This window comes from Meles meles, chromosome 5, assembly GCF_922984935.1.
Source record: "Meles meles chromosome 5, mMelMel3.1 paternal haplotype, whole genome shotgun sequence".
Lineage (NCBI taxonomy): Eukaryota > Metazoa > Chordata > Mammalia > Carnivora > Mustelidae > Meles > Meles meles.
In genome coordinates, this window is record NC_060070.1 from 16,265,982 (window position 1) to 16,291,888 (window position 25,907).

The following is a 25,907-nucleotide window of genomic DNA, read 5'->3' on the forward strand; positions in this document are numbered from 1 at the left end:
TAAATCCTGCCTCTCCTACCTGTCTTGAAACTGACCACTCCCCCAATCCCTGCTTCCGTCTTGGTTTTCTCCCACCATGCCCACTGTGTGTGCATCCTGACTAATCTCTCTGTGGGGCTTTGATCCCAACAATGTTCTGGAATGAAGCCAGCGTGGTCTTTCTAGAACCCAAATTTGATGTTCTGTTTCCTTCAAAAACTGCTTTAATGACTTCACATAGTCTTCAGTATGGAGGGATATCCTCCAAGGCCTGCACCCCTGTGTACCTTTCCAGACTCAACTTTTGCAACTTTCTGGCTTCCCCTCCTGCCCTTGCCCCCAGCCCATAGGCACTCTTTCCTGGTACTTTCAGGGAATGTCCCCTGTCCCCTAGCTGTCTTTACACATTCATTTTTTACTGCCAAGATGGCCCCTCCTACTGGCAAATCCAGGCTAAGATTCTTCCCAGGAATCCTTCTGGATCCTTCCCCCGCTTGAGGGTCAGGTACAGCTGGGAGCATTTGCATTTATAGTTCCATGAGAAGGGAGGCTAGAGTCAGCAACACACACAGCTCTGCAGGAATGCCTTTGTAGCTCCTGCTCACCCTCAAAACCGACGCCCACATCTGCAGGTGTTACCCTTAGCTTTCCCAGCTCCGACTGTCTGCAGAATGAAGGCGGTCAATTCCTGACTCTGAGTCTGTCTGCTAACTTCCAAAAGCCCAGCCAGGAAGGAAAGGGTTAAGGAGTCAAGGCTGCTCTTAAACTCCCTAAGGCTGATGTTGTATTGAATTGTAACCCAACCCAGCATTCCTCTTCTGCTCCCTCCCCTCCCCTTTGTTGTCCCCCAGACTGCGATTTTTTACCACCGACCTCTTGAAGATGCATTTCATTTTCAACTGGCTTCCCACCCACTTAGCACAAGAAAAGAAACGCTCCCCTAATCCAAAGTAGATTAACTCACACCCTTTGCTCTACCTACATTTGCATTTGGAACGCCATTTAAGAGGTCGCAAAGGGACCCCTGGGTTGCATGATTTATCCCTGGCTTCCTGGAAAACTGGAAGAAAGCTGTGTCTTTTCAGCAGATCTGTGTTTGCAGGCTGCGGCTCTGGCCCCTGTGCGGAGGCCCCTCCCAGCTCATCTCCCACTTGAAGCTTCTGAAAGGTTAACAGCATAACTTGAAGCCCCATTATGAAACTGAAGGAACTCTTGTGACATTTCTCATTGAGCCAAAGAGAAAAAAAGGTTTGTTTCAGAAGAAAATATTTTAAAGTGCGGTTTCAAGGAATGGTTTGTTCTGCCTCCTCCCAACACACACACACACACACACACACACACACACACACACACACACACACACACCATAATGTCCTTTAGGCAGCTTGCAGAGAAAATTGAGCAGTAATTTTGCCTCAATGTGATTTTGATTTTGCCATTTGCCATTTGCAACCACAGATGTAGGCTGCAGCCTCTCTCCTTCCGGGGCCTGCGTTAGGGAAGAAGGGTGTGAGGGATTCCAACACGAGATTCATTTGGCTTCTTTCCTATTAGTTTAACAAAATGAGAGAATCTTAACATTTAGAGCAAGCGTTCCATTTCCTTTTGGGTGGGACAGATGCTTACAACTTCTCATCATGCCTTTATTATTTGCTTAATACTTCCCCTTGCAGAGCAAGGCTGATTCTCACTTTTCAGGAAGCTTCATCTCACTTTTGTTAATGGATCGGTTGTTGTATGAGAACCTTCTCTAGGTGTGAAAAGTTCATTGTAGTTAATGAAATTCGGATTCGTGATACAGCATGGCAAACCTCAGTAACATTAGTCTGAGCAAAGTAAGTGAGACACAGAAGGACACAAATTGTTGAATTCGGGCAAATTCATAGTCAGGAAACAGATCGGAGGTTGCCAGCGACTAGGGGAAGTGGAACACCGGGAGTCATCGTTTCATGGGTACGGAATTCTGTTTGGAATGTTAGGAGAGTTCTAGAAAGGAGTGGTGGTGACGACCGCTGACATTGTGAATGTGCTTCATTCCATGGAACTGTACACTTAAAAATGGTTAAAATGGTACATTTTATGCAATGTGTATTTTTACTACAGCAGAAGACGCTGAAAAAGTCAATTACTGTAATTAGAAAATCACTTTGTTTATGAAGTCCGGGCAGCCGATGGTAGATTTTAGATACTCTACCAAACACAAGGAAAGTTTTCCTCTTGCTTTTCTGGAATATCGGTAAAGACTTCGGTTATGCTCTAAGCCCTAATTCCCAAGTGAAATTCACCAGGGGGACCAAGGTGAGTTCTAGATGGCCTTACATTAGTTGATCTACTAAGGAGTTCCTTCCTCTGGCTCCTTTGTGCTGTCAGCCCTCCCGCCCCTTGCTGTGGGTGAGGAAACCAAATAATTAAGCTTATTTTTAAACATGTAGGGTAAGCAGGCTCTTAGTGAGAGCTGGGGGCCTCTCCTGGAGTAAAGACATAGGAGTTACTGTTTGGCGTTTGAAATAATCTATTTGGGCTGCTCAAAGGACTTGTTTATTTCCTGGTTCCATTCTTGAGGGCTGAGACCGGAGGAGATGAGCTCTCCAGCCATCTTCGGATTTCAGCTTTTTGAATTAAACTCATTTATAGAGGATGAAGCTGAGGTCAGAGTGGTGGGTCGCCCATGGGCACACAGCTCTGGGACCAGGCCCCAGGCCAACACTCTGTCCCTTAAATCAATCTCGGTTTGATCTAGCTCAAATCAAGATTCTGCTAATAATTTCCTTCCACCGTTGTGACCCTTTCTATCAGAGATGAATTCCACCCCATGCAGGTGCTCCAGGTACACTCCAAACTGCGATGAGACAGAACTATCCTTTCTTGAACAGCACAGTTAAAACAATTTTCAGAAATAATAACATACATTAAGAAACACAACAACAGATGATACTTTAAAACCTACCAGAAATTCCTGGCCTTTGCAAATAATGCCAATTATATTTCTAATCCTATAATAACAACTCTCATTTGAGGGCTTACTGTGTGCCTAGCTTAATATGAGGGCTTAATATGTGCTGAGCACTTTGTGAGGGGGGGATGCCTTATATATTTTCATAATGACCCTATTATTTCCATTTTACAGGTGAAAATGGAGAGACGCAGGTAAGTTCAGTAACTCGTCCAAGATGACACAGGAAAATGGCAGAGTCGGGATGTGGGTTCAAGTCTCACAGATTTTAGCTTTTTCTCATTTTGTTGTATTTTGCAGGGGGTGGGGGTGGTAATTTATGGTGTCTTCAAATGTCGGTTGTTTGGGGCACCTGGGTGGCTCAGTGGGTTAAGCCTCTGCCTTCAGCTCAGGTCATGATCCCAGGGTCCTGGGATCGAGCCCCGCATCGGGCTCTCTGCTTAGCTGGGAACCTGCTTCCTCCTCTCTCTCTCTCTCTCTCTGCCTGCCGCTCTGCCTACTTGTAATCTCTATCTGTCAAATAAATAAATCTTAAAAAAAAAAATGTCGGTTGTTTGTTTTGTAACACTGGGAAAAAATTCCCTTTAAGACTGTAGACCTCAACATCAATTGCTTTTTGGAATCTGGAGAGCTTCAGAAAGATGGACGTTGACCCCAAAGAAGAAGATTTCATTAGCCCAGGGGGTAGCTTGGGACAAGACAGGTAACTGCTCCCCAGGGGGTACTCAGGGCAGCCTCTGCTTTAGAAAAACCCCAATATTTTAGCCGCTCTTCCTAACCAGATTTCTGAGGCGATAGTTTTAATTGCTCAAATAATAGCCCCTTTGAACCTGTTTATGAGGTTTCCTATCCTTGGTACAAATCTAGCCGATGACCTCTTAATTGCATGTTCCTCATAAAGACTCTTCATTCCGTTTACTTTTTCCTATTTTTGAAGTAGGAGTTTTCTTCTAATGGCACTTCTTAATAAAGGTGGCTTTGGAGGAGTCTCGCTAAGTTTGAGTAACAAGTAAATTTGTACATTGAATCAGTAGTCTTCTTTACCTTATACTTTAAAAAAATTAGGATGCAAACTTCAAACCTGATTTTACTTCAGAACAGGAGTTGGCCAAAAAGGATCCCAGAGTACCAGCTGGACGATTAGCACCAGGGGACCAGCCCAGACACGCTCTTGGGGCTGCAGGAGACCCTCCAAAGCCCCCCACCACCTGCTCTGGGGGAAAAGAGCCATTTCACCCCTTGCATTAGACTGGTCCCAAGAAGTTGCTAAGGAGGGGACTCTAACTGTTGCCACTTGTGCCTCATCTCTGTGGTGGCTAGACACGGCAGAGGCTGGCTCCTTTCTTCACATGGGCCCATGTTGGTTTTATGCCCATCAGTGGCCAAGATCTAGAAAACTGGGGAGTTTCCTGTCCTAAAGCAACAGGTCTCTAGAAAATGTCATTAACAAGCACGTGTGAGAACTCTCCTTCGCTGGTCTGTAAGGGGACGCTTGCTAAATCTTACATTTCCAGTTGTTTCTAAGTGAAATGGCCAGGAGACAGGACCTGGGTACGGATGTGGCACTACCCTCAGCCTCAGGGTCTGGGTTTGAGCAGCTATCGGGGGTGGGGCGCTTGGCATGTTATGGGCTTTACCTCATTTAATCCTCACGCCATCCTAAGAAGTATCCAATATCACTTTCTTTTCAAGATGCAGAAACTGCGGGGTTCCAGAAGTTAAGTAAGTGCTTAAGATCAAAGGTAGTGACCGCTAGGATTTGCATCCCACTGGGGAAATCACTTGGTTCTCCAAATCTTTTATTTCCTCACCCATAAAAATGACTGGGTAGAACGAGATCATTCCTTCAGCAGTTAGTTAGGGATGGTCCGTGGAGGGTCAGATACAGTGCTGAGAAGAGAGGAAAGGAAAGGGAGCAAAACATCCCAACACACCCCAACTCTTGCAGAATCGGCGGTCAGTTAGACTGCCAATTTCCTGGTTCTGTAATTTGCTGTGATTGCACTTAATATAGATCCGACACAACTGAAAACAGTCTAAGTGTCCATCAGCAGACAGATGGATAAAGAAAATGTGGTCTAGACAGACACCGGAATGTTATGTAACCTTAGAAAGGAAGAAAATTCTGCTGCAGACTGTATAGTATGGATAGACCATGAAGACATGAGCTAAATGAGATAAGGCAATCACAAAGGGACAGATGCTGTATGACTCCACTTACATGGGGTACCTAGAGTAGTCTAATTCAGAGACAGAAAATAGAATGGGGGTTGCTGGAGGCCGAGGGAGGGTGGAACGGGGAGTTACTGTTCAATGGGTACACAGTCGCGGTTGATGGAGAAGTTCTAGAGAAGGATCGTAGGGATGCTTGCACAGCCGTGTAAAGGTACCCAGTGCCACTGAACTGTCCCCTTGAAATGGTTAACATGATAAATTTTATGTATATCTTACCACAATTTAAAAAAGAGATAAAAAAAATTCTAAGCAAGCTACTATACAGAGCAACGCTACACCCCCTAAGCAGCACAGTAATCTTGGTAGACAAAGGAGAAACCAAAGAGGTGAATGATGGGAAAACAGTGAACTACTATGCTGTGCTGGGCTGACAAGTCGTGCATTGGCCCGAGCTACCTTTTCCTCTACTGGGTGTTAAAGAGCAGGGTTGCACTTGACTTTAGGCTTATCATATAATCTGGGTAAATTCGTCTACGCGATGAGTTTCACAAGGTGCAAACATCTCTGGAAGATATTTCTGGCCATGGGAAACCTCTTCCAACTGAAGGTTGGTTTGTTTAGAGCATAATTTCCTGAATTCTGTAATTTTCTACCCACTCAGTCTAATTGAATAGTCAAGATGGCATGCGTCCAGAAGACAGCATGATCCTAACCCAACTGAACAGGACCTGTTTCAGCAAATCTTCAATAGAACTGTGCCCACAGGCGGTCTTTGAAATATATGAGCAGTTCTTTTAGGAGACCAGTAATAATGGCTACTCAATCCCTTGAGTTAACTCAAGTTTCTGAAATGCCTTTTTATTAAAAATCAAAATGTTGCCTCAAAAGAAAAGCCTAATAGAAAGGGAAGGACCTCTTCTGTTGCAGGTGTTTCTGTGCTTTATCATGCGAAAAAAATGAATGTACTCAGGTCTGTGAAAAGGATAATTTCTGTTTTCTTCCCCCCGCCCCCAACTGCATGGTGAGGCTATACTTTCTTTCAATACATTGTCTAACTGAATGGGCAAGCGTAGGTAGAAAATCGCATTCTAATTTTAACATCAGAAACACACTAACATTTACCCCTTAAATCTCCTTCGTGTACGAAGAGTTTCATAGACCAAGAAAATTTTATCATCTGTGTAAGAACATCTGACCAAATTATGCAGATCATTTCAGTAAAAGTTCCTACAACTATTTGTGTTTATAAGTAATCATATTTGTTGGTTTGAGATTAGGGTAAACAAAAAATCCACTGGTTAGTTTCCAGAAATACGAATGCACTGTCCAACTGCTAAGTGAATTTGAAATTCTTTCAAACCATTTTTTTCTTAGAAGGTGGAAATGAAAAGGTCCTTAAGGATACTTGTCATAGTCTTTATTAGTCTCATTTAAGACAAATGGAAGGCCATGGTTTTTGACAGCGGGAATACTGTTCTTCAATGTTACACTCTGAGCAAAGATGGGGGAGGTTGGTGGGGAGACTTACTTGTCCTAGTAAGTCAGAGTAAGGTCATAGTACTTCAAAGAATAAGTACAGTCAGTTCTGCTATAACGTTTGTTTTGAAAACATGAATTTGTTCCCAACATGATTAATACAAAGAAATATATATATACACACATGCATATATGTGTGTGTGTGTATATATATAGATTAGATTTTCTTTGTTGGAGAGAGAGAGAGTGCTGAAGCAGGGGGAGCAGCAAGCAGAGGGAGAAGCAGGCTCCCCTGCTGAGCAAAGAGCCTGACGTAGGACTCCATCCCAGGACCCTGGGATCATGAGCTGAGGGCAGATTCTTAATGGACTGAACCACCCAGGCGTCCAGCAAAGGAACAATTTGCACTTAATTCAAATTTCCTTACTTTGCCTTTGCTTATGCAGGATTTCATCCATGAGAAACACTAGGTGAATGCAAAAAATGCCCCCAGTTCTGGGGCACAGCACAGGAAGACAGAAACGCTCACACTCACCCCAGCCTACCAGTGAACTCAGTCCACCTGTGTGGGCTTCATGAGCCACACCCATCCACGTCAGGTAACCTCACTTCAAAGTAACTCCTAAACGGCAACCCTCTGGATGGTTTCCTCTCTCTCTAATTTTCCTCTTTCCTTAGTCTACCTTGTATTTTCCCTATTCTCTATTTTTCTCCCCCTCTACTGTTCTTTTTTCTCACTCTTTCCCTCTCACTCCCTCTCGTACTTGTCCTCTCTTACAGAGGGGGTGGGTATGGCAACCAGGGGGCTTCCACGAGCAACTTCAAGGTCAACTGTCTTGTCTACATATAAGGTACGTATTTTTTAACCATTTCACAGGTCTAAAACGGTCTCCCTTTTCCCCTCAGAGTCCTATCTTTTTTAATGTATCACAGATGATGTTTTTGAATGTTGTTCTCGAAACTCATTTTTCCCACCTTATTTTTTTCCCCCACACGATTTTGCACAGGGAGAGATTTTTAGGAACACACATGTCGCATGTCACCTTATAGTGGAACCAATTGTGGGCACTTTCACATGTGTATAGCTCTTCCCTCTTTCTGCACGTTCTCTCTCGGGTCTTAGATATTTGATATAGGCATTAAAACAATCCCCATCTATAATCTGTTCTCAAATTATAAACTCTGGTAACCCAGTAAAAATACACTACAAAACCTGACTCAAGGAACTCAAGGGTGACCTTTCCATTTCTCAGGGAGACAAGGAGGACCATGGCTGCACCCATAATTATAATAACAATTGGTGATCATTACGCAATTGCTACCGAGTAATTTGAATACCGGACCCCAGGTGAAGGTTAACAATATAAACAGACTACGGTTTGTCAATGCTAAATTTATTTTCTCTAAGGGCACCTTCGGAAAGATGCAAATTGACTTCAACTTTATAACATAATAACATCAACATGATAACATCAGTTGGTTTGGGGTGTCTGAAGCTAAGGATGTATAAGAAACATCAACATGATAACATCAGTTGGTTTGGGGTGTCTGAAGCTAAGGATGTATAAGAAACAAATTCTCACAGTTTGGTCTTTCAGTGCTTGTTTTTTGGTCAAATACCCATAATTCTCATTTCGGCTTCTCAGAATGGCTAAGAAATGCGTTTTAAAGAAGGGCAGGGCGATAAAAAGGGGAGCATTCAGTTTTCGTATAAACTTTATCAGTCTGGCCATAAACTTGCAGATAGACCCCAAGCATCCTTCTGTTATGGTTAATGGCTTCAGTCCATCATCCTCATCAATTACCTTCTGCTCCCAAGCTTCCCAGAACACTAGCAGGATAAGCACAAATCCTTCTTTGGAACCATTGCTAGAGCCAGCAGCCCTGTTTTTAAACTGGAATCCTACCTACGGCGTTCAATAATTCCACAGAGCCCCATGGGCTGGTTGTGTGAATGGGAATGAGTAGAACGATGGGAGAAAGGGTAAAGGAAAAGGGGGTGGCGAAGATACGGGAGAAGGGAGAGAGGAGCAAAGAAGACACATTGGTCTGAGTCAGTTCCAAGACCGAAATGGAGGAGTCATTGAAAACGTTCTGTAGCATCACTCGGCAGAGGGAGTCGTCATAATCTCAGCAGTAAGCATCACCAACATCGTTCTTGCTTTGTTCCTTGTTCATTTTTATTTTTAGTGATGATCAGCGGGGTGTGGGGGGTAACCACAGAGTGTAGTTTCACAACGAGAATGTTTTCGTTCTATACAATGTGCTGTTGGAGATTGCCAGTTGTTCCCCAAATGCTTCCCACCTTCTTTGGGTACACAGCTAGACTCCATCTGTAGCTCGTCATGGCCAGCTGAGAAAATTCTCACCTGGGGAATGAGGCCAGGGGGGTAAGCCCATCCTGTGCCCATCTTAGAAACCTCCCCCATGCATGTCTCCCTGTCTCCTTGTGCTTCTAGCTAAACGAGATGGTGTAGACTACAGCAATCCTGAGGATGACAGAGGCTTGTCAGCTGGGGTCCTTGAATGAGTGCCTGTAGGAGCGCCAATCCCGCCAACCTGCACACCCACGCATGACTGTTCCAGAAGAAAGAAATACACTTCTGTTCTATTAAGCCACTACACTGGGGAGTGTCTCTTTGTGAATGTGGCTTAGCCTATCCTTACACAGACATGGAAGATATGTTCCAAATCCATAGAGGAAAGGTTCTCAGCCAGAGGGCATTCTGTCCCTCGGAGGATGTTTGGCAACATCTCAAGATACTTTTGGTTGTTACAAAAGGAGATACCCTTAGTGGGTAGAGGCCAGGTTTGCTGGGAAGCACCCTACAACGCTCATGACTGTCCCCCACACCAAGAATCGTCTAATCCAAAATATCTGTGGTGCTCCTGTTGCAAAACTCCACTCCAGAGAGAAGGAGTAGAGGGCAAAAACTTTGAACCTTTTGCTAGATTCTAAGAGAAGATGTACAATAACAGTGTAGGCTACTGGTAAAAGGAGTGGGCTCTGGAAAGAGACCCAAGTTTCAGTTCCAGTTCTACCACTATGTGGCCTTGGACAGCTTCCTTAACCTTTTGTACACTCAATATTATACTAAAATAGGAAAATTATAATAATACACATATAATGGGGCCATGAGTGAGGATGGGGCTCAAGCCGGCACCTGATATATATATATGGTAAGCACTCAAATATTAATTGCTGTTCATGTTTATTTTTTGTTGTTATCAAGGTACATATTTAGGAAATTTAGAAGTGCCTGGTACGTAGTGTGTTCACAGCTGTTGGGAACCAATGAGATGGTAGAAATGGTCACAAAGCCCAAGGCTCTCACATCGAGGTCATCACTGTCTACATGTGCTCAGGAGAATCTGAACAATAAAGGTATATTAAATAATGTTCCTAAGTGTTCACTGAAGAGCTAACCATAAAGATTTGGAGAGAATTGTAAACCGACAGTGGTCATTATGCACACACGGGCTCTTGTGAAGAGCCAACAGCTACTTTTCTAGGTAACTTTTACGGATCAACTCTGCCAACTTCTACTCACTTGGCTGTCACTAAATGCTTCCTCCGCCTTGAACATTGGCATTGTTAATACCTTCTAACGGATTGCAAATAAACAGAACATTCAACGTGGCCCAACTCATTAGGACCAGAAAAAAGTGAAAACCCAGGTCTCTGCCCTCCCTCCCACATTACATTACAATGGGTAGAATAGATGAACACTCAGAATCACTGTGGTGAAACTAAAAAAGACATAAATAAATGGAAAAATAGTCTGTGCTCCTGGGTTGCAAGAATTAATATTGTTAAAATGTCCGTACTATCCAATGCGATCTACAGATTCACTGCAATCCCTATCAAAATTCCAGTGGCATTTTTCATAGGACTGGAACAAATAATTCTAAAATTCGTATGGAACCACAAAGGACCCAAATAGCCAAAGCAGTCTTGAGAAAGGGGGAAAAAAAAAAGCCAGAGGTATCACAGTGCCTGATTTCAAACTATAATACAAAAACTATACTAATCAAAACACTACAGTACTGGCATCAAAACAGTCACATAGATCCATGAAACAGAACAGAAAGCCCAGAAATAAACCCATATATATATATTGTTCATTAATTTACAAAAGAAGGAGAATATATAATGGGGAAAAGATCGTCTCTCCGAAAAACAATGTCAGAAACACTGGACAACAATATGCAAAAGAATGAAAATGGACCACTTTCCTACACCATATACAAAATCTAATTCAAAGTGAAATTAAAGATTTGAATGCAAGACCTGAAACCACAAAACTGCTAGAAGAAAATGTAAGTGGTAAGCCCCTCAACATCAGTCTTTGTGATTTTTTTTTGGATTTGTCTCTTCAGATAAGGGTGACACAAGCAAAAATTAACAAATGGGACTACATCAAACTAAAAAGTGTCTGCAAAGCAAAGAAAACCATCAACAACATGAAAAAGGCAATGTACTGAATGGGAGAAATATTTACAAATCATATATCCAATAAGGGGTTAAATATCTAAGCTATATAAAAAACACATATAACTCGGGAACACAAAACCAAACAATCTGATTAAACGTGGGCAGATGATCTGAATAGATACTTTTCGAAGAAGACACCCAGGTGGCCAATAGGCACATGAAAAGATGCTCAGCATCACTCATCATCAGGGACATGTAAATCAAAACCACAAGGAGATATGATCTCCCATTATCAAAAGACAAGAAACAACAAGTGTTGGCAAGGACGTGGATAAAAGGGAACCCCACACACAGTGGGAGGGCAGCTTGGTGCAGCCACTGCGGAAAACAGTATGGAGGTGCCTCCAAAAAAGTAAAATCGAGCTACCATATGATCCCCCAATTCTACTTCTTGGTATTTGTGCAAAGAAAATGAAAACACTAATTTGAAAAGATATCTGCACCGTTTTCATTGCAGGATTTTTATAATAGATAATGATATGAAGATATGGAAACAACCTAACAACTATGGATAAATGGGCAGATAAAGACGGGGTGTATGCATACAATGGAATACTACTCAGCCATAGAAAAGAACGAGATCTTGCCATTTGTGGACCTGGAGGACACGATGCTAAGTGAAATAAGTCAGTCGGAGAAAGGCAAATACCGTATGATTTGACTTTTATAAGTGGACTTTAAGAAACAAAACAGACAAAACGAAATGGAACCAAGATGCGCAGGTACAGAGAACAGAGTGGTGGTTGCCAGAGGGAATGGGGGTTGGGGGTGGGGTGCCACATAGGCGAAGGGTTCAAACTTCCAGTTATAAAATAAATAAGTTATGAGGATGTAATGCACAGCACAAGAAATACAGTCCATAATACTGTATTAACTTTGTGTGATGACAGATGGTAAATGGGCTTATTGTGATCACTTCGCAATGTCTATAAATGCCAAATCACCACACTGTACACATGAAACTAACAGGATATTGTATGGCAGTTATGCTTCAATAAAAACAAACAAAAAGAGAAGTGGAAAGAAATCACCATGTTTCTACCTTCTTTTGTCATTGAGGTGGCAGGAGAGGAGAATGAGGTAGGGCAGGGAAGAGGGGAACTCGATGACAACAACAACAATAATAAAGAGGTCTGGACATGCAGAGTCGAAGTGAGATCGCGGGGATTAAGTACAGCGATTAGATGTGCTATTTAAGGAATAGTTCCAACACAAGCAGAAAACTATTTAACAGGTTTGCTTCTAAATGATCATAGATCTTAAATGGTTTTAAGAAAGATTTCATTCACCTATTATGATAAAAGCCCTTAGAGGGAGAAAACAAATAGAGACATTCAAATAAAAGTACTCAAATGCCACGTAAAAGAAAAAGTACATTAAATTGTGCCAAATCCCACAGTGTAAGTTCTTGATGAAATCCACCCACACAACAAGCCTTCATTAAAAACAATTCCTGCCAAGTCCTACACTCCAGCATTGAACACATATTTCCCCCAGTATTCAAAAAACTCTACATGACCTCATAAAAAGTGTCAGCATAATAAATGTTATTTAAACCGGAGGGAAAGTATTGAGTGAGGACATCTGCAAATAAGAAGGTAGTAAAGCCCATGACAGTTCACCTCTTCTCAACAGCCTTCTCCCTTGGTTCAAGACTTTTCTCCTCTTCTCCAGGGTCCTAAGCAGTTAGTTACGGCTGGTCCAGGGAGTGCCCACAGAGAATCCTATTTTCACGGCTAAAGGAAGAGAGCGGCAGAGACACAAACTGCTCCCTTTCCACACCAAACAGTCTTGTTTCTCCAAGGGGTCCAAAGAAAGCCAGACTTATCAGAAAACCACATCCAAATCCACAGCGGTGTCCTAGAGGGCGGGGTGGCCCTGGACAAAAGCCTGCTCAGATTCCATTCTATCTGAGTCTGAGTCTCTAGCTAAGTCTTGAGACAGAGAAAACGGTGGCCAGGCCCTCCAGACGACTCAGGCCTGGTCACGAGGTTTCTTTCCTCCCCCCTGCAGATTTGAGAGAAGGCTTGCTTCCCAAGTGTAAAAAGGTTATTCTTCTAACTTAGACGTGGTGCTTCCAGTACCAAGAGCGACCTATTCCCGAAGCCACGGCAATGGGGCAGAACAGCTTTCAGTGCGTTCCACGTCACCAAGCGTGTGAAAAGCATCCTTCTTTTCCTCCACCTGCCCTGACACTGTGTACACTATCACGCACTAAACAAAGAGTCCCTGTAGACTGGTAAACACAAGAGCTGGGGGGTCGGAGATCAACATTCTAATCCTTGTTCAGCTACGGCTTTTGGACAATGCTGAATGCTCTCGACAAAGCTATGCTTAAGGCTTTGGCTCTGTAAGTTTTAAACATTAGGGCTGGGATACAGTGTGTGGACAAAGGTGCTTGAAAAGAATTTTAGCTCTCTAGAAGATGATAGAAAAAAACAAACTCATGTTACACTGAGTGTTTTACCCACTTTTTTCTACGTATGTCCTCAGTGTTCCAAGAGGTGATTTAATGGAGCATTTCTTACTGTTCAAAGATGCTATTTTGTAGTAGGGAATTAACTTCTAATTGTACAGCATTATATAACATTATGGACTGTTTAAAAACTTTCCTAAAAGGCTAAAACAGGCCATAAAGGATATCTGGGGCCAAATCTTATGAGGCTTTCAAAGGCTCTTTTTATAGATCATTTAGGAAGATTAAAGAAACCCCCTCTACCCATGAGAGTCCCCACTCAGTCATTGTAAGGTTCCATTAAACATGAAAGAGATCTTATTTTCTACTTTCCAACCACGGATTTCTGTCTCTTCACAAACTATCTCATTGGCTATTTTACTTTAAACTTTTAAAACTTGCTTTCTTATTTATTGCCTCATTTTATCTGTGAATGCTATTAGGAGCCACACACAGAAATGGAAATAACAGCTCCATAGTTCCTTTGAGAAGGGGGGATAGTCAAGATCTCACCTCTCTTTCTTTCCCTCTTCCTCTGTGTCTCTCAAATGTCAAGACTACAAAATTAGATGACTAGCAGGTCGGACGAAGAAGCAGAGGACGGAGTAGCCACGGTGGGGAGTAGCCACGGCGGGGAGTAGCCACGGCGGGGAGGGAGGAGCAGAGGGTTCACAACAAAGGCTCTGGGGAGGAGAAATAAAGAGCGATAGGGATAAGAATAGTAATTTTTTAATGTTCAGGAAATAGGAAAGGAAAAAGACCTATATATTTGGGATTAATACAATCTCTCTACATATGGGAAAAAAGGCAGATAACCTTTGTAGGTGTAACCAACATCTGGGGATTCTTTTGCCTAAATAAGTTTGGAAGGATCTCTTCTCCAAAGTCTATTCTTCTGGGACCAAGTTGAACAGGTCAAAGCACATGGTGTTAATGCCTCTCTCTCTTTCTTTTTTTAAAAAAAGATTTTATTTTTTAATTTTTATTAAATTTTTTTAAAGATTTTCTTTTTAAGCCATCTCTACAACCAATGTGGGGCTCGAACTCACAACTTCAAGATCAAGAGTTGCACGCTCCAAGGACCGAGCCAGCTGGACGCTCCTGGGTTAGTGTCTCTTAAATTCTATGTATATATCAGTGATCTTTCACAAAAGTGTTTCCATTTATAAATCCTACAAATAATTCTAAACCTGACCTGTGGAGATGATGTATAAACGTGGTATAAGGATAAAATGCGCTATTTACAGGGGAAATCGATGAAGTTGAAGATGGCTGTCAAGGCGCATTGGTTAGATGGGATTCAGTTAGGCAGTGAGCAGAAAATCAGAAATGTGCTCCTGCATGGATGAAACGGGACTTACCGGTATCTCCATAAATGCTTAGATTTTTTTTTCCCCTCAGAAATAACTCTTGCTGACAAGGAGCAGACTAACAAGTTCCACCCCTTAGGTGTGGTGAGAACCTGTATTAGCAGGTTTGCTACTGAGCAGCTCTTTTCCCATGTTAAAATTCTGCATTTGAAAAAATTGAGGATCGGAGAGAAGTCAACTACAGAACTCTAAAAATAAGAAACGGGTTGAGGAAAACACATTTGAATGGCATGGACACTTCGTATTTTAAAAGAATACCGATTTTCATAGTCTTCATCGGGTAGAGTTGATGCGTGTGGAAAAATAATTGGTTGCTCTTCATCAAGGGAAGAACTAGATAAAAGGAGTCTAAGTGTTCTGTGAAAACTGTGCTCTGGAGGAACAGGGGTGGCCCCATAACAAAAGTATGTGTGGAAAATCCTGTGAAAACTAATCCCTCATCTGAAGAGTCTGGCATTTTCGAGGTGGAGAGGGTAAAAAAGCCAAAGCATTCTGGGAATTCTGGAACCCAGTGGCATTTACTTTGACCTACATGGGTGCCTCGCAGGACATTTGGGACGTCTGTCCCCTGAGTACTCTTCTTACGAACACCCTTCTTCACCTTTCCTCTCCCTAATGTCACGTCAGATTTTCAGTGGATTCAGTGGAAATAATCCAACTGCATTCAAAGCAGTAATGCTGGGGGGCACCTGGGTGGCTCAGTGGGTTAAAGCCTCTGCCTTCAGCTCAGGTCATGATCCCAGGGTCCTGGGATCAAGCCCCGCATCGGGCTCTCTGCTTAGCGGGGAGCCTGCTTCCTCCTCTCTCTCTCTGCCTGCCTCTCTGCCTACTTGTAATCTCTATCTGTCAAATAAATAAATCTTCAAAAAAAAAAAAAAACAGTAATGCTGGGATCCCGGGTTAAATTTGTTTCCTAATGAAATTGCTTGCTGCAGTGCGCTGACTAACCTGCTTATTTCTGTGAAAGATTTCGGGTAAAACACGGCGTAGCTGAAGGGTGGCCCCTCTCAGCCGGCCAATTCGGAGGAGGCTGGTGATGAGGATATGAATATTTGGTAATAAGAGGTATTAACTGGGGGCACCTGGGTGGCTCAGTGGGCTAAGTCTCTGCCTTCAGCTTAGGTCATGATCCCAGGGTCCTGGGATGGAGCCCCGCATCGGGCTCTCTGCTCAGCGGGGAGCCTGCTTCCCTTCCTCTTTCTCCCTGCCTCTTTGCCTACTTTCCATCTCTGTCTGTCAGATAAATAAATAAATAAATAAAGGTGCTAACTGCTTACTGTGGGCCACATCCTATTCTAAGAACTTTTCATGGATTTTTTTAAAATTAAAAATTAATTAATTTTTAATTAATTAATTAAAAATTAATAATTTTTAATTACAGTAATCCTATGAAATGGCCATTTATTAGTCTCATTTTAGAGTTAATGAAACACATGCACCAATTCATAGCCTCAAACTCTGGTCCCTGGGTCAAACCTAGCCCTAAAGTTTTACTGGAAAACTCGTACCCATTCATTGACATAGTGTCTGTGGCTGCTTTTGAGCTCCAACAGCAGACCTGAGCAGTTATAAGGGAGACCTTAGGGCCCAGAAACCCTAACATTTACTTTTGGGCTCTTTATAGAAAAAGTCCAGCAACCCCCAGTGTGAAGTATGGTTAATTCACCAATCATGGGGGAAAAAAAAAGGTAAGGACATCTGGCCAGCTTGGAATAGAACTTCTACTCAAACTGTCTTAGCAAAAAATATCCTGTCTTTATCGGTCCCCTTTTGTTCAGATCTTACCCGTTTCCTCTCACCAAAGTTTATCACCCAGCTCAGAAAACAACAGGGTTCACGGAGTATGAGTTCAGTAATTTACAGCTTCTCTCTCAGAATGGTGAACTTTGGTAGGTGGAGAGATTGCCAAGAAAGAAAAGAGAAAGAACAGCCCAAAGAAAGCTTTGACAAGGCATGAATTTCGTGAGAGGCTGCAACATTTTTGGCAGTTTCACAGGTATTTCTTCGCAAGTACAAATGACATCATTGTTGAAATTAAAAAGAAAATTGGCCTTCTGTATTCTGCATTTGGTACCACATATTGTTTTGGTTGAGCATCAATTGATTTTTCTATTTTTACCGGGAAGTTATGTCATAACTAACTATTTTTAGTAGACAGTGTCTGGTTCTGTCATTTATGGAACTCCACACACAATTATGCCTCAGAATTTTTTTTCTAAAGCTCTAAGAATGCATGTATTGGGTGCAGAATGTGCTCATCAGCAAATATTCCACTCCACTCTGAAGCATTTTAGATGAAAAGTCTAACACAGGAAGTGGGCACCAACAACTCGAAGAACTTGGTATAGTCCGAGGCAGCAACGTGGGTCTAGCTTTATAATATGGGAATCTGCCTTTGAAATATTCATATTTTTCATCATTCATTGAGAATGCATTAACATCTGAGCTGCTCTGGTAATTTTTACTTTATCCTTAAAAACCTATCTATAACTCAAAGTCAATCCGTAACTCAATTTCCAGAGTACCAAATCGGGTTCAACAGCCAAGCCTGGATCATATGGAGTCAAATAACATACGCAAACTTGTTTACTATCAAAGTGAACAGAAAGTAAATGCTGGAGGCAAGACAAAGCCCATGGTTTTTCCCTAAATTTCCCCACTGTCCCCCAAACACCGGCCAACAGAGAACAGCATGGAACAGTGGCTCCCAAGTTCATGTGAATCCCTTGGGGACCTTCTACCATCCCTCTGCCGGGACCATACCCCAGGACCTCGAAATCAGTCTCTGGAGGTGGAGCACAGGTATCAGTACCTGTCTGGGAAGCTCCCAGACACCAGCAGACAATTGTGATTAAGGTGAAGATAGCCAGAGAGACTCGTCTGGATGGATACACCTGACCTCAGCCAGTCAGGTCGCTTCAAGTCCTGCTCCAGCTTGGGGCTCTGGGGGAGGGGGGTGTTATTAATACCGACTGGTGGGCACATGGGCACCCCCACTCTTGCTTCCAACGCAAAATTAGTGCACTGTTGCAAATCCTAAGAGGATTTTTTTTTTTTTAACGCAACGAATATGGCCCTCAGGTTCCACTTACGTGATGATCTGTTTTAACATTCATCCCACTTCTGCGGCTTAGGAGACGAAACATCCCGGACACCTGGCTTTGTTCATTATTTTGCAAGCCTATTTCTCCTGCACGACAAGCTTTACAAGAACCCAACAAAAAAGTCTGCCTTACCTCTACGATGCTTTTCAAGTCCTGCACGTAAGTCCTTTCGGTCTCTAGAATCTCCTGAACGACTCTATCCACATAGAGGAGCTTGGGGCTTGTGGCCGACGATGGGCCACCCGTCCTGCTCGCCCCGTGGGCTTCCATTCTCCGCGGGGCGCAGGGCGGAGTTGCTGCGCCCTCGTCTGCGCTCCGGGGCCCCGCGGGGAGGTCCCGCGGCAGCTCGCTGCTGGAAAACGGCCGGGCTGGAATCAGCTCCAGGTTTATGGCCCCGGCTTCCTTATCTTGGTGAAACAAGCCCAAGTGGCTGTTGGAGACTAAGGTCATTCTGCTGCCGAAGGAACCGTGGCTGTCCCGGGAAGAGGCGGAGGACGACGTGGAGCCAAAGCTGACCGGCCTGTCGCTGTCCGACAGCTCCATGGCCTTGGGTTCCTGGGCGCCGGGACGCCTGGCGGAGGTCTTGCGGTCGGGAGTTCCTGTTACAGCTGATGGCACTTCAGGACACAACAGGGGCACATCTGTAGTCATTAAAAAAAAAAAAAAAAAAGAACAACAACAACAAAAAGGACAAGGTAAGTAGTTTGAAATGACATCAGGCCCGGTTTAGAGAAGATGAAAACCTAGCCCAAATGTATACACCGCCCAAAGCAAAAAAGTAGTGAGTTCATGACACAAAGAAATGCAAAGGCACCCATGACCGGTCAGGTTGCAAAGTCAGAGTTTCTCAAGCATCACCTGGAAGCATGAGAGAAATGCAAAATCTCAGGCGCCTCCCCAGACCTCCTGAACTTCAGTCCACATTTTCACAAGACGCCAGCGCCGTGTGGGCACAGAGCGAACGAGAAGCCCCGTAGCCGCGGCCTCAAAGCCGGACCAGCTGGAAAGACTGCGGCACGCAGGTTCGTCCGGATCCACCCAATCAAAGGCTCAGCCATCAGGGCGCGAGGACTCTGTAGCTTTAACAAGCACAAGGGAGTCTTCTGTGCTTAAAACACACCCTTCGCGATTCCCATGGAACCTCAGAGCACTGATCTGCATTAGAAGTATCCCACTGTCATTCCGCAGAATTTGAAGCTGCCCTCCTGGATCCCCCACTACTTACTGGACGCTGACAAGTTCACGTTTTGCTTGGATACAGCGGGAAAGAGAATGTGTTGTGTGGACAATAACTTTCTGATACTGGGCAACAAAAGTCAAACTATTAAGACCCATACCTTCTTTCAGACTTTCCCTCTCAACACAACATTTCTCTCAGTCTCGACTTGAAAGCCGACATCCCACTTGTGGTGCATACGAAGTTATACTATTACAGAGGATACCTGATGAACTTCAACAGTCCCCACACGAAGTTAGATGATGTGGCGGTGTGACTATACAATTGAATAATGTAGAAACTCAATTATGAGAAAAACTACATATTTTTAAAGAGATAGGGCCGTTAGCATTTAGAAGGGGGCACAAGAAGAGACTAAGGGCAAAGTCAAAAGGTCATTTCATATATGTAATATTTAAATCTTAAAGCCCTGCGTGAAACTGAAACTTCACAGAAGCCACTTTGGCGAAACACACAAAGTTCTGGTCTTCTTCATTTGCGAGGCAGGACCAAGGTTGTTTTGCCCTAATGAGATCCCAAGTTTATGGAACGATATACCTTGCATAAAGAGTGTGATGAATGAAGACATAGGCTTTGTTTTGGCTGGTTATCTTACCACCAGGATCCATGTTTATGGGTTTTCTTAGAAAAATACAAGAGCGCAACTTATGTTTGGGAGTTTATAACAAAACACACACAATAAGAAGAATCTAGATGAATGATCATTTTTCAAAAGGAACATGAATTTGGTTTGGCTCTGTAATAGAGATCGTCAAACAGCTGGTAGTGCTATTTCTAGAATCTAAAGAATCTGTACGTCAGGTCTGTACTGTTCCACATCCTGACTTTCTCTAGATAGTTTATATTCATGACCAATATCAGTGCCAACTTAAATGCAAATATGACAATTATAAATATAAAATAAAAGAACTAAATTGGGTCAATAAGCAGGAATGGTAAGAAATGCATAGGAAATGAGTAATTTATCAGCATAACCACGACCACATGGTATAAACTTGCCACAAATTTTTGAAGCGTTTGCAATATTCTTTCTGCTTGCCCTATAACAACTTTATGGCCTATTAAATATGGATTGGTTATAGTAGTTAAAATGCACTTGCCCTAAAAAGCCTGATCTAACTTGACTATGGCAAAAATCCAAGGACCAGCCAGGCATGTAGGTGTGCCTATAGCAGAAGACACTTGCCCACACTTGGGACTGGCGTTAAGAAAGTCCTAGGCAGTTGAAAGTAGAAGCAGATCCAGCAAGGTTCCCCCCACCCCCATGATGGCATCCATCATAACCATAACCATGAGGCTGATCTCACTTTCAGAAATGGCCACTACATTGAGAAGTATATGATTATTCTTAAACTCTCCAAGGTCCAGCAAGGCAATGACTTAGTACCGAAAATAAACTGCATATACTATCCATGAAAGCCAGGGCATCTGGAAAGGTTCAGATCAAACTACTCCTCATCCATCTGGACACACCTTCTCTCTAGTACGGAAAACTGAATTTCACAGTTATACAGCTCTTGGCACATATCCATTGTCAGGATTGGTGAAAATGAACACAATAGAGACTCGTTTCTTTACTTTTATGCCAAGTTAGCCAGCCAATACTGGGACTGAGGGATTAAAGGGGAACAAGAGTGGCCAGGTATTTCAGAGGAGTCCTTGCTGGGCTGTGAGGGATGATAGTGCTTTTTACACTTTCAAAGATAGGAAGAAGTAGGATATGAAACTCAGATCAACAGGGGTCCCCTCATGGATAAATCTTTTTTTTTTTTTAAAGATTTTATTTATTTATTTGACAGAGAGAGATCACAAGTAGGCAGAGGGGCAGGCAGAGAGAGAGGAGGAAGCAGGCTCCCCGCTGAGCAGAGAGCCCGATGCAGGGCTCCATCCCAGGACCCTGGGATCACGACCTGAGCCAAAGGCAGAGGTTTTAACCCACTGAGCCACCCAGGCGCCCCCATGGATAAATCTTAAATGACAGCATGAATTTGGGCTCTGTTCCAGGTAAGGCTTCCTATATTCTAATACCGGGCCATGTATTCTAGACCACTGGACCAGCCTCTTATTCAGACTGCCAACCAGGCTCTTTTAAAATAGATTATTTAGGGGCACCTGGGTGGCTCAGTGGGTTAAAGCCTCTGCCTTCAGCTCGGGTCATGATTCCCAAGGTCCTGGGATCGAGCCCTGCATAGGGCTCTCTGCTCAGCAGGGAGCCTGCTTCCACCTCCCTCTGCCTGCCTCTCTGCCTACTTGTGATCTCTGCCTGTCAAATAAATAAATAAAATCTTTAAAAAAATAGGTTATTTATTTGGCATCTGTAATATTTAACCAAGCTAACTGCCCCAAATTAAGCATCTTCCAAAATTACCAAGGACAGAAGTGAAACATTTAATGCTAGGTCACATAATAGTATCTTAATATGAGACTACATTTGCTAATGGATCACATTTTTATGTTGATTCATTGCTTAGAAGATAATTATAGTTTTCTCGCACGAGGAAATGGACCTCATAAAAACTGCCTAGTCTTGTTCTCACCTCCCTTGAAATAATTTAAAATTTTCACCCTGTCTGGCTTATTCTTCTGAATACGGCACACCAGTTACTGATCTTTCTCTCCAGAGCACCCCTGGTCAACGCAGGAGCCAGTGGCCACATGTGACCATCGAGCACTTGAAATGCCGCCAGTCCAAATTGAGATGTGTCATAAGCATAAAACATACACCAGATTTCAAAGACTTAGTACGAAACAAAAAAAGTACAAAACACCTCCTTAATAATTTTTACATTAGTTACACAGTAAAATAATCGGTGGGCATAATGGGTGGGATAAAATATCTTCTTAAAATTATTTTCACTGGTTTCATTTTGCTTTTTTTAATGTTGCTACTGGAAAATTACAAACTTTATATGTGGCCTGCACTGTATTTTAGTTGTACAAGGAAGTCCTCTAGATCATTATATTCTGTAAGATCTAAATTTACTTTCTTATCATGCAAACAACAGCAAATGGAGAGGTGCACACAATTCCCAGGTTGTCTGTTCTTCCCCTCCATTCATTAATACACCATATTGTTGAGTAATAAAAACAGAGCTGCAAGGCAGTCTCTGTACTAGATCCTGGGGTAGTCATTCCCCTCGTAAATGGAAACACCCAGATGGAAGCTGCAGAGCAACAAAGCCCCTTTCTCTACCCGAGTGAAGGATGCTGACAGGTTGTATTAACATTTGGCTACCGTGATGCTTTGTTTTTCTTCTTATAACCTCGCTCCCTTCTTACCAAAACCCAAACCCTGGGCGATCTCACAGCACCTTCTGAGAACTTGCCCACCATTACTGATGGCCCTGTCAGCGGGTCTTCTGACCGTGAATATTCTAAAATAAACGCGTTCAGCTGCCTGGAAGGCCTTGCTTGATCCATCTGATCCTTGGTAAACTCAGGTGGTGGTGGTGCCGGAAGCCCACGTCGAGGGTCTTCATGGACTTCAAGGTCTTGGAGTCTTTATGATTCTTGGAGCCAGAAGTACCGTCAGCCTCAAAGCCGTTAACAGACAGTATTCTTTCTTGTGTCATCCTCAAGAAAAAGAAAACAATGCCTATAGAGCTCCACGTAGGTATGCCTTCCCACATTTTACTTCGCGACTGGTCTCTCTCTAATTGTTTCTAGGTGAGAGAGCTTTAATTCTTTGGCTCTTCTTTGTTTACTCCTCAAACTTCCATCATTTTAACTGCTCTCCTTTGGAATGTCACTGTCAGAATCAAAGGCAGGACTTCTTGGCTCTAACTTGTCCAGGCTGATTTAGAGCGGAGGCAGAACTCTCCGTGGCAAGTGACCCCAGACTTCCGGTGACCCTGTTTACATGTTGCGGGGGGCAGAGGGTTCCCCTGCCAACCACTCCCTGTTGTAAGCCCCAAGGGGAGCTTTACAAGGCAAAGCAGAACACTATGCACAGTGGGGGCTGATGCATGATCAGGATTTCCAAGTCCAGCTCATTGCTATTCTAGACTTCAAATACAAATACCTACCCTGAGTTCCTTGGCTGGGCAGTCATGGAAAGCAAGAGAACGCGTTGTGCTCATATACCAATGAATATCTAAAATTATGTAGTTCCTTACTATACTGCCTGTGAATTTCTCAAAAAGGGGAAACCGACAGAAACACTAACGTATAAGCAAAAAGTTCTTCTCTCATTGAATCCAGATCCAGTCTTAGGTAAAGCCTCAGAGTTGTAGACAAATAAAGCAAATGAAGAAAACTTTTTAGAGTTGAAGTTATAAGAAATACCCATTGCTATATGTCAAAGACAATACTTGGTATTTGAGGAGAGTCCTCCTCTGCTCTATACCTCAGAGATAATGGACAGCTCCCATTACCTAAAAGCCTCCAGAAAGCAACATGTATTTCTACATCTTGGTTTTCTAAAATACCAGCATGTTTCTTGCATTAATGGCAAGGCCAGGACTGCAATTCTACCTGTTCCTTAATGCTCAGAGTATTTACTCTGGTAACATGATTTTTGTACTTATCTGTAGTTCTTTGGTAATAAAGAAGAAAAAAAAAACAACAACAAAAATCATACTACCACATTAACGTCTTAGTTTTGACTGAAGAACGGTGATGCAAGATACTAACATTAGGGGAAGCTGGACGCAAGATGTAAAGGAACTCTGGACGATCTCAGAAACTTTCCTGTAAATTCAAAAATTTCCCAAAATAAATGGTTTAAAAAAACCGTGTTTCCATAGAAGAATCAGTTAAGTCAGAACTTATACAAGAAGATCAAGAATGGGAAAAGATGTTTTGCAAAAATGCTCATGTTCAAATAAGAGGCGAGAGGTTGAATAAGAAAACAAAAACGGAGACTCTTTCAAGCTCTCTAAGGTCTTTTACCAAACATTCAGGGAATTTACGAATGGATTCCCAGGTCACTGGATGGAAACTAAGGGATGCAGTGGCTACTGTAGTTGATAGTTAATGCGGCTGATTTGCAAAGTGCCTCCACTAAGTGGTGACTCTAGAATTTCTCCATTCAAGGGCACAGGCATGCCAGTTGGGTTAAAAGGGAATTCCCTTAAGGCTTTTGAGACAAATGCAGCTATTTTTTTCCTTTATGGTCGGCTTTAGCGAGTAAAATTTCAGCTGAGTACACTTCCCAGCCTTCCCACCATGGCGGTCAAGTTCTCCTCACCAGTAGAAAAGGTAAGTGCCCCTCTGGTGGTCTGTCTCTCAAGCATTCATCATCATTCCTCCACACTCCTTCCCTTTCCATGGGAACCCAGTTGGGGCAAGGACCTTGCCTGAACCGTGAACGTGGCACAAGATCTCAGAGCTGACATGCGGGAGAAGCCACGTGGTGGGACCACATTGACAGGGAGAGAGATGTTCCAGCAGCCCTAACTGTTCCGGTGGCCTTCTGTTTGAGTGTGTCCAGCCGAGGTCCCAACTGTGTGGCCGAGAAGCCTCCTAGGCGACCTCAGCACTGTCATGTCTGCCTGCATTTCCCGAGTCCCGGATTCAGAACCCAGAGCAGAGCCTCTTCTGAACTCCTGAGTCACAAAACCTGGAGAGATTATAAATGATTGTCGTTGTTCCAAACCACTAGGCTTGGAATGATTTGTTGCATAGCAAGAGATAACCTGAACTATCTCTCTCTTTTTTTTAAAGATTATTTATTTATTTATTTGACAGACAGAGATCACAAGTAGGCTGAGAGGCAGGCAGAGAGAGAGGAGGAAGCAGGCTTCCCACAGAGCAGAGAGCCCGATGTGGGGCTCGATCCCAGGACCCTGGGATCATGACCAGAGCAGAAGGCAGAGGCTTTAACCCACTGAGCCACCCAGGCGCCCCCTGAGCTCTCTCTATTATGACAGATTAGCTTGGCCATAATATGCCGTGGCTTTAACTTGGCATCAAAATTATCCTAAAAAAAAAAAGGAGAAAAAAACCCAAATCAAAACAAACTAAAGCCTCAAAGTTCATTCACATGTGTCATTACTTCTTAAAATTCTTAAAATTTTATAGGGGAGAAAAAGAAACAGAGAGGGCTCAAAGTTGGACTGTGAATCAGAGACTATGGTTTCTGATTTCTAGTCCACTATCCTTTGTGCTCGGATATAGATGCTAAGTTCCTCACGTAAAGCACAAGATACCAACGTGCCAAAAGCCAAAAAGGCTTACACAGTGTGTGTGTGTGTGTGTGTGCGTGTGTGTGTGTGTGTGTGAGAAAAAATGAATATGTACCCAACCGTGTGTATAGAAAGAGCTCAGAGGACCAGCCAGAAATTAGTTTATGACATAACACGCTCTCTTTTCGTGGGAGGGTTTGCATTTGTGCCCTGGCTCTATACCATCAAGGTTTGTACTACAGTCTTTGGGTTTCAGGTTTCCTCACGTGTAAGTTACGTCGCCAGGCTACATGATTTCCCAGGTCCCAGCCAACCTTTGGGGTGCGAATCCACTCCTAAAATAAACAGCAAGTCCTTTCCTAGCTGGAATCACAGCATATGCAGTCAATGCAAAATAGCAATTTTCTTCTACATCCTACTAACGCCGTGTCTTGGATATTAACATGTAATTCACTGAGTCTATTAAGAAAAATCTCTATTTTTAATGTGGATTAAAAATCTATGCTTCAGGGGCGCCTGGGTGGCTCAGTGGGTTGAA

General features: G+C 43.1%; 1 protein-coding gene across 5 annotated transcripts in view; it reads right to left on the reverse strand.

Annotated features, from left to right (window-relative positions):
• The window catches only part of PLEKHG1 (pleckstrin homology and RhoGEF domain containing G1), a 220,602-nt gene that overhangs the window by 70,645 nt on the left and 124,050 nt on the right, over nt 1-25,907 (reverse strand). For all 5 annotated transcript variants that reach the window (XM_046004917.1, XM_046004915.1, XM_046004914.1 and 2 more), the window contains one exon: nt 18,140-18,648. In XM_046004917.1, coding sequence (XP_045860873.1) covers nt 18,140-18,550 — 411 coding nt within the window. In that variant the 5' untranslated portion in view covers nt 18,551-18,648. The remainder of the gene's footprint in view (nt 1-18,139; nt 18,649-25,907) is intronic.